This window comes from Glycine max, chromosome 5, assembly GCF_000004515.6.
Source record: "Glycine max cultivar Williams 82 chromosome 5, Glycine_max_v4.0, whole genome shotgun sequence".
Taxonomy (NCBI): Eukaryota; Viridiplantae; Streptophyta; class Magnoliopsida; order Fabales; family Fabaceae; genus Glycine; species Glycine max.
In genome coordinates, this window is record NC_038241.2 from 35,899,855 (window position 1) to 35,913,066 (window position 13,212).

At 27.8% G+C, this 13,212-nt stretch overlaps 1 protein-coding gene across 1 annotated transcript; it reads right to left on the reverse strand.

Moving 5' to 3' along the window:
- Positions 1–5,864: 5,864 nt before the first annotated feature.
- Positions 5,865–9,142, reverse strand: LOC100812561 (magnesium transporter MRS2-4). The gene is made up of 4 exons (XM_003524956.5): positions 8,546–9,142; positions 7,883–8,325; positions 7,042–7,326; positions 5,865–6,323 (listed from the first exon to the last, which is right to left on the reverse strand). Exons 1-4 carry the CDS (start codon positions 8,892–8,894, stop codon positions 6,045–6,047), a joined length of 1,356 nt encoding a protein of 451 aa, XP_003525004.1. The 5' UTR covers positions 8,895–9,142; the 3' UTR covers positions 5,865–6,044.
- Positions 9,143–13,212: the final 4,070 nt, after the last annotated feature.

Sequence of the window (13,212 nt, forward strand, 5' to 3'; positions counted from 1 at the left end):
ATGATAAGTAAATACTGTTCCTAAAACTTTTGCTATTTAACGTTTTCACCCCTTTAAGTTTCGGTTATTCCCAAAAAAACAACCTTGGGCTACCAACTTTAAAATAATACTCGTTGTTGTATCGCTGTCCAACTTGGCAAAATAGAACCATAAATTCGTTATTATAAAAAATAAAAAAAAAATCCATAACATGGAAAGATTCCAGTAATAAGATTTTCGACATTGGAGTGAAAATAAATTGACTTTTCCTTAGTTGACTCACATTGGCTCACCCTTGATACCAGATTTTTAATAATGTTAATGATTATGATTAGAACTATTGATTTTTAAAAGCTCATCTAATGATCTAAATGGCATATATAAATGTTGTTTATTGGGAAAATTTAACAAGATTTTAATATAACGTTATCATATAAAACTTTATAAAAATGTTAATTATACACTTTTTTAAATATATTTTTATTATTATATGAAATTTACTAAAAATAATAAATTTTATGAGTCACACGTCTTATTTAATTACTTTCTCTCTCTTAATTAATTATGTAATTTTCTATAAACTTAAATCAATAATATAATATGTGTTAAAAATAGTTTGTTGCTGTAATTCTTAAAATAAATTAAGACTTTTTATAGTCATGTAGACGGTCAATGTAATTCAAAATTTATGATGTTTAAAAAGAATTATTATAAAATTTTAAAAGTTATTATATATTTTTTTGTCATGTTAAAATTTAGCAGGGAAGATCTATTTTTATTTTTAAATGATTTATTATATTTCAAAACGTGTCTATCTAATGTCATGACAAGGAATATAAACGTCACACTAATTACAAGACAAATCCTATTGATGTTCTCTCTGTTACTTTTTTTAAAAAAATATCTTTCTTTTTATCGGTTGAAACTTGTTACAATTTACTAATTTTTTGAATATCACTTATCATTTAATGATTATTTCTTATGATTTAAATATGATAAAAAATTCAGCCAATTACACAATAACGATTTATGACTTATGCATAATTTATAAATATATTTTTAATATTTATAAGTATTACTGTATTTATTCACACACAAAAATATTACTGTCTTTAATATACTAGTTTTTTTTTTAAAATTTGATACCAATATCATGATAAAAAAATGTTAGTTTTTTAAAACAAAAAATATATTTGGTCTGTTTATTATTATGTGTCATTTAATGCTATTTTGTAAAAATCAAGAAGTATAATAAAAAAAAATTATTGCACAATAAACTAGTTGTGGGATTTCCTCCTATACCTCTTTTCCTTTTCATCCCTTAATAAATGGATGCATAGAATAATTAAATTTTAAGAAATAAGTAAAAATATAATTAATAAAAGAATAATTAATATGATAGTAAAATTTATGAACGTGAGATAAGTGAAAACAAAATTTGTACTATCTATTAATTTTATTTTATCTATTAACTCAATAATAATGATATAAAAAGAATAATAATATTAACATTGTGATAAGGAAAGATAATAAATAAATATAATTAATGAAAAATGTTTCTTGTTTATTATCGAATCTAGTCCGTACTTGTTTTGGTTTTAAGACTTTAGAGGCCACCGTGATTTAAAATCAATTGTACTGTATAAAATTAATTTTGTATAAATAAATGTGGGGTTGATTTTTATTTTTGTATGTAATTAGATTTTTTATTTACATTATGAGAGAAAATATAAATTGTATAATCAAGAATGATTAAAATTTAATATAAAAAAATCAGATAATTTTTTAAAAAACTTATATAACTTTTTAAGTGATCACATGATATTAAGATTATATTTGATAAAATTAACTGAAAAAATAATTTATTAAATTATAAGTGTTAAGTAGAACTAATTATTGAAGTATAAAATAATAAAATTATTGTTTATTTAAAAAGGATAACTAGAAATTTAGATAAATATATTAAAGATAACAATAAAAGAAAATATAAAAACTAGAAACTAATCTTATAAAATGTTAGTTTAAGTAATGTTTCAAAAAATCTTAAAAATTATTAAAAAAAATTGTCTATCAAACAATTAAAAAGTTTTTCAAATAAAAAAAATTAAAAACTAACTAAAATATATTATTAACACATAATTTAAATCTTAAGGGCTCGTATTTAGATATATGATCTAGATTTTATTTCTTCACGTTCATATAAAATACATTTATTTCATATGATAGGTTGCAGGTATACTTGATTTTGATAAAAGTGAAACTTTGAGTTTAATAGACACGAATTACTATTAGTATATTACTATTATCACAAAATTCAAATCTCGATCTTATTTAAGGAACCAAGTTTATTCATAACAATATTTTTTTTGAGAAATAGAAAAATAATTTATTAATTATTAGTTTATTAATATAAAAAATTTACATTATCATTTAATTAAAAATCATCATTTATATGATTTTTAAATAATTATTATAAAATTGACAAACTTATTAGTTATTATTGATGACTTTTATGGCTACATGATAGTTAAAAGACATTTATACTACCAGTGTATATATTATTTATTTTTAAAGTAATTATACTTTATTGAAATAATAATTTTCATAATAAAATCACATTTTAGAAAAACATTTAAATAAAAATCAGTTATACCAAAATTTAAAATAAACAGGACCGTATTATTTTAAAATAAATATATTATTAAAACTTTAAATTAAATACATAATACTCGTTTGAAAATGTATTTTTCTTAATATATTATTACTAATATAATTATCAAGTTATTTTTTTATATGATTTGCTAGATTTTAAACTACGGAGAAGAAGTTAGATTTTGTACAGTTGCCTACAAAACGTATGCTGGATTTCACATGATGATTTATTTCTCTTGACCGAATAAAAGAAAGTACTGTTAATATGACAAAGGAAATTAAAAAAAGAAAATGATAACAAGACATTAATATTTGTGTTTTATATTTAATGTAATTTGTTTGCTTAGTTCATATACATTGCAATATGCTGTTTCTTTCCCAGAGCAGCCAACGAAACATACGTTAATTGTTTTCAATGTTTTTTTTTATATATAGAGTTTTCATTCTTCTTCTTCTTCTTTTTTTCTTTGAAAATCTGAAGCGCCAGTCTGATTTATAACATTTTTTTTTTATTTATATTCACAATAAAAGATACGAGTTTTTGAGAAATTGATTTGTTTGTTTTTTATATTTAAAAATATATATTAAACTCTAATTAATTTGAGTTTTAATTGTGGAATGAGCTAGTTTAAAAATATTTTGTTAATATTTATTATTTTCCATTTATAATACTTAAATATAAAACCTTACTTAAAAAAAAAAAGAGTAAAATCTTAGTACGTGAATGCGTTGGTTTTGGTGGTAAATGAGGAGATAGAAATTAGAGTGAGCTGTAAAGTGGGGAGAGAGATCAACGACAGCCAAATCCAAGTATCAATTGGGACAAACAGTTGGGAGTTCCCAACCTCCCTTCAGCCAGAGAATTTAATATACTCTAATAGTACTACTTTTTTTTACTAAACTTCTTATTATCGTTTATTTTATCAATTAATTAAAATACAATCTCATATATATATATATAAATTTAGTTTCTTTATTACTTTATTTTTATACCCCTTGATCTTCATGGTCAAATATCAAACGATCAATATCTTGATTTAATCTTTTCTTTATGCTTATACACTTAGATGGTAGGATTGTGTATCCTCTTGACCTTTATGGACATGGTTGGACTCAAACGATGAATGCTTTGATCTTAATCTCTTTATATTTATGTATTCGAGATTGCAAAATTATGTATTTATTTGACTTCTTAATTGGACACGGTCTATTGATGCACACTCAAAATGAGTATCCTAACATCCTTCGACGTAGGCTAACCAAGTCTTGGACAAGCACCATAAAAGACATTACATAACTTGGGAATAACAATCCACAATCCATGATATGGGCTAGGGAATCTTGGGATAACCGTTACACTATGAGTAATTGTCCCTAGAATATCACTACTTAATCAATATGATTAAAGGTATATAAACCTAACAATGAACCCTAGGACGATAGATTACGCTCACACACTTGAATGCTTTCAGACTAGGTCTCCTACCTTCTAAGACATGATCTAATGGAACAATTTTCATTTTAATTTCTCTACATATACTTGTTTTTATTTTAGTCCTTATTTCTATCTCTCCATCAGGATTATAAAATGATAAAGATACAAAATGACAACTCCAACCTACCTATCAATTATTAACCAAACAAAGCCACATATTAATATCAGTAATTCAACATCAGTAGTAACACACTTCATTTTCTAAAACCCACGCAGAAATTATCAAAAATTGAAAAGCATCAAACTTCCTACCTCTGTTCCAAGACAACTCAAGAGCAATAAGTCGAGAGCTTAGTCATCAACACATTACAAGCGCCAAGATTTTTAACAAATCATGTTACCCAAAGTCCATGCTCATTCCTCAAAACACTCTCATAGGTTGCTTTTAACCACAGATTTGTTTTCACAACCAGGTTCCAAACAGATTTAGCATAAACAAAAATCCCTTAGAGATGAGCATTTTAATCTTTATTTTGCTGGGCTTAGGATTGCATGTGTTTTAATTGGGTGATGCTAGGTGCACCAACTCTATTGCTTGTGTACCCAACATTTGTCGTTAATTCTAAAATTATCCTACGTCGAAGGTACACGAGTTTGTGGTTGATCCGCATGGTTTGTATGGATGAACTTGATCTGTAAGTATAATTTAAACATATGGATCAAGTTGATTCGTATGGTTTGTACGGACGAACTTGATCCGTATGACTCATAGGGATCAACTTGAGTGAAGAATATTTTCTTCCATTCACTTGAAATGTTGGATGCGCCAACAATAACATTGGGTACACACAACACACTTAATAGCATGGATTTTTAATATTAAATTTTAAAACTCATAAACAACTTTAACAACACATTTTAAAATCAGACACACATATATAAAGACAAATATAAATATATATTTAAAATAAAATATAATAAATTTGTAAATTGTAAACCTAAATTTCATGCAAGACATAGACTATTACACTAGTAAAAAAATAACAAAATTTTGATTTTGGAGTATATAAAAGGGAAATCACAGAAACATTGATATTAGCAAAATTTCGGAGTCAGGAAAATATGAAAGAAAAAAAAATTATGCGGTAAGCATAGATCGCATATGCCCCTTCGATCTGTACTCTCCCAACTGAACTATTCTCACATGTTAAAATATTTGTCAAATTAAATATAAATAAATATGACTTGATAGTTGATACAACAACCACAAAGTACAATCGGTATAGGTTATCCTGAAAATAAATAAAATAATAAAAAACAAAACTGCAAAGGCAATATTCTCATATTCATTTCCCACACTAGTAAATGGAGTTATCGTTCTTTTATTGGTATTTTTGGCGTAAATTATATCTACCTTTTATTAAAGAAAAAAAAAATACTCATATACCGTTAGTGTAAAATATATATTAGAGATTATTGCAATGTTTGCAAAAATCCAATGCAGACTAGAAGTATTGAAATTTGAGACAGACATACAACAACTACTCTACCTAAAGTACAAAAATTCCTCATTAGAATTGAGAAGATCCCAATTTTCTTGATAGTTGTCGATTTGTCTGCTTACAAAGTGAACCCTCTTGTACAATGTGGTTGGCTATTCATATAAATCAAGCCCCCACAGTGTCATTTTTCCTTATGCAATTTCATTTGTCATGCTCATATAAATTGAACAAGCCGAAATACACACGGACCCAGAACAAAATGGCCAACACACACGCATGCACGCGACACCATAAAGTTGGTAAATTAAAAATGATGGTGTGAATAATATCGGCTATAAAACACATGATGCTAAAAGCAATGTTGGAACATCTTATACATCAACTATTACAATTATTCTCCGGTGACACGTTTGTGTCTGTTCTTCAGATCACTCGCGGCGGAGATTCAAATTGCCAATTGTCACAACAGCCTTGCCTTATGATCCCAGCAACTTCTTCCATCTTGCATATGCTAAAATAAGCAAGAAAAGCAATACGCAAGCTGCAGACGTGATCCAAACGAAGGGCCAAAATACTCCATCAATGTGATACAAGTTACAAGGAATGTTCATACCAAATGCACCAGCAATCATAGTTTCAATAGCAATAGCAAATGATGCAATAGTCAACGTCAACTGCAGCTGAATAAGTTCATTTCGGTGGTTATCAAGTTGAATGTTGACATAGTCTTCAGTGTCGTCAATATACTCCCTAACCTGCAAATCAGTAAACATAAAGAAGTAAGACCCTTAACAGTTCTAAAGAACAATAAATTGAAACAGCATTCAAGATTCCAGTCAAATTCTCACAATATTTGGCATTCCAGAAACAATAACCAAAATCAGCTGACATTTCAACAAACACAAATGCTCCCTAAAGCCCAACATCTTGGTCTAAGAAACACAGACTAACTTCCTCGCCCCTCAACATTAACAATATAGACTTTCTACCATTTTGTTATAAACAAGAAATGAAAATCAACAGTAGGTTACAACCATTTGTTTTTAAATCAACAGGGCAGGCAATAATATATTTTGTAAATCCAGAATTGCAACAAACTTGGACAAAATACATTACCAGTATCCTACAGAGGGTGAGCTTAAATTAATTTATTGGAGCTTGGGAATTCTTAAGGATAAGCTCCTAGTAGTGTTGCATTGAAACAAGCAAACAATTGAGCTTCTCTCCATCCTCAAGACAAGAGAAAAGTAAAATAATGCAATATTATATCTCTGGTAAGTATCACAAGTCACAAATAAGTTTATGTGGTTGATTCACGTATGCAAATGAAATATATGAAATTTCTCGTCTTAAAGCACAAGTGTGTGATAAAAATTAGATAGATGATAGAATCCAAGTAGAAAACGACAGTTTCATCCTTCAAAATTTGACAGACACATGATTTGACCAGAGTATGGTTGTTAGAATACTTACAGATAATATTTTGTTACGAGTTCCATCCAACTGCATGAAATATGCATCAAGCAACATCTCCAAGTCCTCCACATTGTTATCATCCTCATAATGGCAGGTCACAAGACTTTCACTTCTGTTAGAACCAAGTCGACGAACAGAACGTGAGGTATTAGGAAAGTTATTTGAGGTTGTGGCACCCAAATGAGCCTCCTCAAATTGTTGATTCTGTAACCACTTCCTCGTCAAATATAGTTGTGCCATATCTTCGTTGTCATCTAACAGATGTTCAATTTCATCTCGCACCTGTGAAAGAGGGTCATACACTTTAAGTATGATATCTCAAAGATGAAGGAATGCATCGTCACATACAAGGTAAAACCGCCTGCAATAAATTTTCTATATATAAAACAGTGAACAAAACCCTCTACTTAAGAGCATAAGAAATGACTATTGAACAATGTAACAAAAGAAATTCAACAATTAAAAGAGTTTGGCAAGAGATAGCCTTTCATTCTTTATTCAACAACTGCAGAATTGGATGCAGATTGCTGTCCAATTACATGTTATTTCTCTGAAAAATCCTCAATCATCACAATGCACAATAACTACAAGAATCTGTTGGCACTTTTATTAGCTTGCACATCCCATGGGCTATTAACTGGTGGCTTGACCAGTCCAACAAACTACATTAATTAAAACGAAATTGGACTTGGTACATCTGTTTTCCCAAAGGTTAATCCTCCTATTCTCAATTTCCAGTTTCCACAGTCATCTATAAGTAACAAAATAACTATCCACATCAACTTAGTTATAGCAACAATCAGAGGAAGAACCACATGGTACTTATGCAAAAACATACCTTCTGCACTCTTGCCAGCAACCGCGTAAGATTACTCTTCAAACTCCTCACATGTTCAAGATTCTTGGTGCTAACATTCCGAGCCAATTCATCCAACACAGGGTAAGCACCTCGCTCAAGGTCCGCCACATTCGAGTCCAGATAAGTACACACAGCCTCCAAAGCAATCTCCAGAACTTGAAACTCAAACGGAAGCTCTGACTGCAAACCATCAGCCGCCTCCGGCATAGGCAACCATTGCCTGCCATTAGAGACCTGCATTTCGCCTTCCTGTTCCTCCACGCCGCCGAGAAGTTTAGGTTGACTTTTCCCAGGAAGCTGTTGCCTGAGTTGCTCAACAAAGGGAAGAACCTCCTGCCGAAGAGGATCAAGCAATAACACTTCTTCAGCAGTCACGATTGCCTTTATAAACTCCAAATTAACCACCATTGCTTTCTCTCTAGCTGCAATTTTTTTTATAAAAAAAGACACATTATAATTCTATTCTTCATTCTTCATCATAGTCATAACACCGTCCAAGAAAAGAAAAGAAAACTCAGAACCACAGTCAAGTTACCAAAACAAACACAATTTAAGACACGTGATTCAATTCATTTAGAGAAACCCTAATTTTGAGAACACGATGAAATTGAAAAAGGAAAATAGAGGGGGAAATTGGAATACCGAGGATGTTGGAGGAGTGGGAGAAGACGGGGCCCAAGATTCTCAGGTCTCTAGCGGGAATCGCTGCGTGGCGGATGATGGCGTTCTTCTCCAACTCCACCAGTTCTGACCGGCCCGACCGGTCAAACCTCATCCACAAGCGGGCGCCGCCGGTCTTCTTCTTCGCCTTCGTCAAGGCGCTGCTGCCGGCGCCGGCAGCAATGAGACGGTTGTTGTTGTCGTCGGGTGAGGTGGCGATTCCGGCCGCGTAGGGAGGCTGCGGCGGAGACGGAGGAGGAGGCGGGGCGGCGGTCTTCTTGGGTCGGCGGCGAGAGGCGGAGCGGCGGAAGGAAAAGGGACCCTTACCCATGCTGATGTAGAATAATAATAATTGGTGAACAAAATTATTATTATTATTATTAAATGATTAAATTGAATAATAATAATAATAATAATAATAGAAGAGTGAAGGTTGTTGTTGTTCTTCTTCTTCTCCTTCACCTTCTCCGCTTTGATCCTCCATAAACGAGACACTCCTCTGCCGCACACTCCCTGTTTGTTTTTATGTTGAGGACGAATAACGCTTTAATTATCGACCCACACCCACGGATCAAAACAAATGCAAAAGTCAACGGGTGTGGATTTTTTTATTTATTTACTAGTAACTGCATATTTATCTCTCTATTACCGTTATTTGTATTTTTTTATACATCAGAAAACAACCATCTTTATATTAAAATTCTTAAAAAATATCACTTTTGATTTATTATATTTTACAGTTATTTTATTTTAATATATTAAATTTTTTATTTTTTATTTTATTCCTTTATATTTTTTAAATGTATAATTTTTTATTTTTCTTTTTAATTTTTCGTCATGACATCAAATAATTTAAAATTTAAAATTTAATAAAACATTTCTAATCAAAAATTAAAAAAGAATTAAAATGATATATTTTGAAAGTATAAATAATTATAATTAAAATTTTAAAACATAACGTATAAAAAGAAATAATTATGAAATATATGAACTAAAAGTCACTTTAAGCAAAAAAAATTTCAAGTTATCATGTATGATTCATTTAATAAAGTTTATAATATTTATAAAAAAATAATATTAATAATGATTTATGATTTGTATACGGACAAAACAAAATAATTGTTTTTTTTACATATCTATCCTACAAATATTTTGGTCTTATATTGGTAATTGTTTTTAATATTTTTAAAATAAAAATAGCAAAGAGATGATAGGTACTGTATTTGTGTTAATATTTTAGTGTCGTGTCTGTATTTTAATTAAATATTCAAAACTGATAAATGAATTAAAATTATACATTAAAATAGTGGATGGACTAAATTTATAATAAAAAACAAAATTTTAATAATAATAAAAGGACTAAAAATCTTAAGAATTATTCAAAACTCACAAGAATCATGAGAAAAAACTACTGTGGTACTGTATTTGTGTTAATATTTTAGTGTCGTGTCTGTATTTTAATTAAATATTAAACTGATAAATGAATTAAAATTTTACATTACAATAGTGGATGGACTAAATTTATAATAAAAAAACAAAATTTTAATAATAATAATAATAATAATAATAATAATAATAATAATAATAAAAGGACTAAAAATGTATTTAACAAAAATTTTAAAAATATATTATGAGTATTATTTTTCTTTGGGAGAATTACATCTTTATGACTGCCACAAATAACAATTGTTTGTATGTCATCATGGTCACACTAATGAAATTAGCAAATATGGACTACTATAGTTGTATTTTCAAGAGTTCAAGGATTAAATTCAACGGTTTAAAAGCATAGGAATTACGATAATTTTTTGACTAAAAAATATACGAGAACTAAAAACACAAATTTTCTTAATTTAAATAGGATAGTTTTTTACATTTACGGGGCACAAATTTTATTTTTTGAACAATTTTTTCTACCTTAAGAAAATTTCTCAAGTTTTCTTTAATGTTTTCAAAGTTTTCACTTACTTTAATGGGTTGTTAAACTCCTTAATCAATCCTTAGAAAATTAATCTCCCACTTTTCTATTTTCTTCTTTTATCTTTAAAGTCTTGATCACATTTTTAGTTGAATTGACATGTAGCAATTTTAAATATACAATATGCATTTAGTTCACAGTCTGATTAAGATTTTAGTCAAGTAAAGGAATTACTCAATTTGACCATTATATGACATGCTTAGTGATGTAGAAGTGTGGTGTAATTATGGGTTAAAAAGGGATCCATGTTCGAAAGGAAATGTCAGAGTTTTAGTATTAAAATCTAACGTCCTAAGAAATTTATATAGAGTTCAAAATAAAAATATAACAAAAAGTATATGCTTGTAGAATTAATTAAGATTTAGTAGAAAAATTAAGAATATTAATATTTTGTTTTTTCCTTTTTAATAAAGATAGTGTATGTATATTTATGATGTTTATGGCATTAATTTAAGAATATATTAATTAGTGATATTAGAATTGATCTTATCTTTTCTTATATCATTATCTTTCCTTTTATTTAGGTATTTATCATATTGTTAGGAATCTAGTAGCATTAAGATTCATCTTTTCTTTTCTTATATATTTGTATCAAAGGCTTATATAGGTGAAGATTATTATTATTGAATGCAAATGTGAGATTTTTCTCAACATCTGGGCATTGTACCTTCACCTCACCCTTATATTCTTACGAATCAACGGGCAGTCCCTTTTGTATAATTGTTGGCAACGTTTTATATTTATTAAAACAATATACAACAGGAACTACTATTCTCTGAGTAGGGGCTAAATAATGACTCTTGAGTTTTGGTAAAATGATGCATCAAATAATGGTGGGTGAAATATATATATAAAAAATGAAATAACGGTGAGTGATATATATTTTAAAAATAAAAAATGGAGGATCTTAAATAAACATTTAAGTTACTCATAAAAAAGATAAACATTTAAGTTAACATCTATGGTGCTTAAATTAACATCATAGACTCATAGTATAGATGGAAAAACGATGCAGTTAGATTAAAACATTTTAATTTCATAATTATTAACTGACGCGCTGTCGTGCATATATATTTACCTTTTTTTATTTTCTTCTGAATGATATATCCACTTTTTTTTAAAAAGATATATCCACCTTTCTATTCTATTACACTAAATTTATTACATTATAATGCTCTTAAAACAAACTTTATTCTCATCAGTTTAAATCTATTATTATATACAATGATTTTTTTTGGGTAAATACATACAATGAATTCTAATATCTAATCTTTTATATCTACAATTCCAGTTTAAATTTTGTAATTATTTTGTAATTCAAATTCATACCTTCATATGATATATACATGAGTAGTGTTAGTGTAGCACAATTACTAAGTTTATCTAAATTTTATTACCAAAAATGTAATATTACCAAAAATTTGTCTAAATTTAAATTAGGTTAAAATATGTTTTCGATTCCTAATAAATATTTAAATTTTGTGTTTATTTTTTGATAAAGTTTTTCTTTACCTGGAATCTCTGATTTAAATTTATCTAAATTTAAATTATTCACAATTGCTAAGTTTATCTAAATGTTATTACCAAAAAAGTAACATTACCAAAAAGTTTTTCTTTGTATTATCAGAGAAAAAAATGAAGAAATTTTTTATTAAAAAATAAACAAAAAATTGAAGTATTTATTAAAGATCACTAACATATTTTAGCCTTTAAATTATTTTAGATGATAATATATTTGATTACTTTGTAAACAAAATAGATAACTCTATCTACTATGTATGTGCAGCGGAATAATAAACTTACAATATAAGAAACAAAATTTATACTCACCAATTTTACCTCCAGAAATTGAATGTTTATTTAACTTATTTTTAATCTTCTTTCTTTATATCACTAAAATAAATTCAACCAAAAAAAATATCACTAAAATACTAAACTCTTAAATTGTGTTAAAATAAAAACAATAATAAGTTCTTTTTTTAGAACAAAAACAATAAAAAATTCTAATACTTAGTAGTTGTTTTTTTTCTCAACCATGGGTATTTTCTATGAGAGATAATTTTATTCGAATTATGAACAAATTTTTCTTATAAGTATTTAATATAGTTGTATATTTAGGACTTAAATTTGAAATTTTTTATAAAGCTGAAACAATTAATATCCGAGACGTGATTCTCAAATCCTCTATTTGATTAGTTATGATTTTAAGTTTATCACTCATACTAAAAATTTAATTATAATATTTTTACTTTTAACTCAAAGTTCAAGAGAGTTTAATAATATTAATTCAAGCATATCACATTCGTTCCTCTTGTGATCAAAATGACTTGGATGATTTAGCAAAGCTTGTTGAATGCCTATTGAGACTCGAATAGACAACTCACAAAGACACTGTAAATATACAATTTGGTGTACTTTTTTATTCATAAATCTTTTTTTTTTATTCTTTGGTGTATTGATTTCATTTAGTTAAAGTCCAAAACATACTTAAGTTATTTGTTAAAGAAAATTAACATACACCACCTAATTTTTTTTCTTCACAAATTGAATCTATTATTCTGAATTGGCCTTACTAATTAATTTTATCTAGAGAAGTCTTTTGTAATTGTTTACAACAGGTTGAAGTTAAATCTCATTCCCATACCATCTAAAGCTAGACGAGAAAATTATT

Bases quoted from the DNA above. Each gene is read 5' to 3' on its own strand.
- LOC100812561 (XM_003524956.5), bottom strand. From the start codon at position 8,894: ATGGGTAAGGGTCCCTTTTCCTTCCGCCGCTCCGCCTCTCGCCGCCGA. The intron at 7,327-7,882 runs GTATGTTTTTGC...CCTCTTTCACAG, and splicing joins TGCTGGCAAGAGTGCAGAAG to GTGCGAGATGAAATTGAACA. The intron at 6,324-7,041 runs GTAAGTATTCTA...ACTGATTTGCAG, and splicing joins CTCGTAACAAAATATTATCT to GTTAGGGAGTATATTGACGA.